At 47.0% G+C, this 1,173-nt stretch overlaps 1 protein-coding gene across 1 annotated transcript; it reads left to right on the top strand.

Moving 5' to 3' along the window:
* Nucleotides 1–303: 303 nt before the first annotated feature.
* On the top strand, nucleotides 304–865 carry Pmar_PMAR015993 (cullin, putative; the record flags this gene model as incomplete). Its single annotated transcript, XM_002775038.1, has 3 exons — nucleotides 304–372; nucleotides 638–765; nucleotides 812–865. Coding segments are annotated over 3 exons (251 nt in total), but the record flags the coding sequence as incomplete, so codon positions are not given.
* Between the last annotated feature and the right edge of the window lie 308 nt (nucleotides 866–1,173).

Genomic DNA, 1,173 nt, shown 5'->3' with positions numbered 1-1,173 from the left:
TGGAGGCTAGAATGGATTCGGTCATGACTCTTTTCCGGTAAAAATGTCGGAAAAATATTTTTACGCTGTTTTGGTATTAGTAGTAGTTGTCGTCCACTGAGGAGTCTCCGGGATTTTGAAAGATGATGATTAACAAGTATTGGTGATGTTGAACAGGTTTATATCGGCGAAAGATATTTTCGAGGCGCACTACAAGAACGACCTGGCCAAGAGGCTGCTCTCTGCTCACACTATGAGGGGGCCTGACGAACCTCTAACTGGTAGAATACCTTTGCCATTGGTGGTATCAATGCCTTCGTCTAGAGAACTCTTCGTATCGAGGACATGAATTGGAGAAGTCTATGCTGCAGAAGCTGAGGACCGAATGTGGAGGTAAGCCAGAGTAACGTTTGGTCGTTGTGGGGCTGGACGATGTGCACATGGTCAACTAGATATGTCGCTGACAATATGAGGAAATTTGGGAAATTCTTAATTGCATCCATAAACTCCTATATTTAGCTTTGGAAACACTTGAACTCAGCTGAGGGGAGCGAACGTATATTCCTCACGATGCTGTCTAGGGGACGGATAGTCGTAGGGCTATACACATGTCACTCTCGTGGGGGTCTTTAGTACGACTTAGTCTAGTCGGCTGTAGGTGGGTTTACATCGAAGCTCGAGGGAATGTATCGTGATATGGATTTGAGCTGTGCGCTAAACAAGGAGTTCACTGAGAAGAGGAACCAACAACTGCAGGGTGATGATAACCAATCGCCGCAGTTCGAGGTGAGCTACTCTCCTATGGTCCTCGGCATTGCATACTTCGTCTCAGGCTATGGTCCTGACATCGGGAATCTGGCCCACCTATACCCAGTGGCCCAAGGATGTAAGATAGGGATTTAACAGCAGTGTTGTTGGAGTATATGTTCGCTTTTCTCATTCGGAAGTTTCCTCGCTAATTGCATTTGAATTCGGGAAGAAGTGTTTGGAAACCAACTAGAATCTCCTCAGAATTTTCACATTGTCATGTAGTTGATTATGTGCCTACTTTCCACCCATACTGAGATCGAACGAGTTCACGTTCCGACCCTCCCCGCCCCGATAGCATCGCTGCAGCAGAGCTTCACTCAGTTCTACATCGGCAAACACTCGGGACGACACTCACCTGGATGCCGTCACTCGTAAGCCTTCGTC

Source organism: Perkinsus marinus (genome assembly GCF_000006405.1).
Source record: "Perkinsus marinus ATCC 50983 genomic scaffold scf_1104296956876, whole genome shotgun sequence".
Lineage (NCBI taxonomy): Eukaryota > Perkinsozoa > Perkinsida > Perkinsidae > Perkinsus > Perkinsus marinus.
This window is presented reverse-complemented; position numbering and strand designations above follow the sequence as displayed.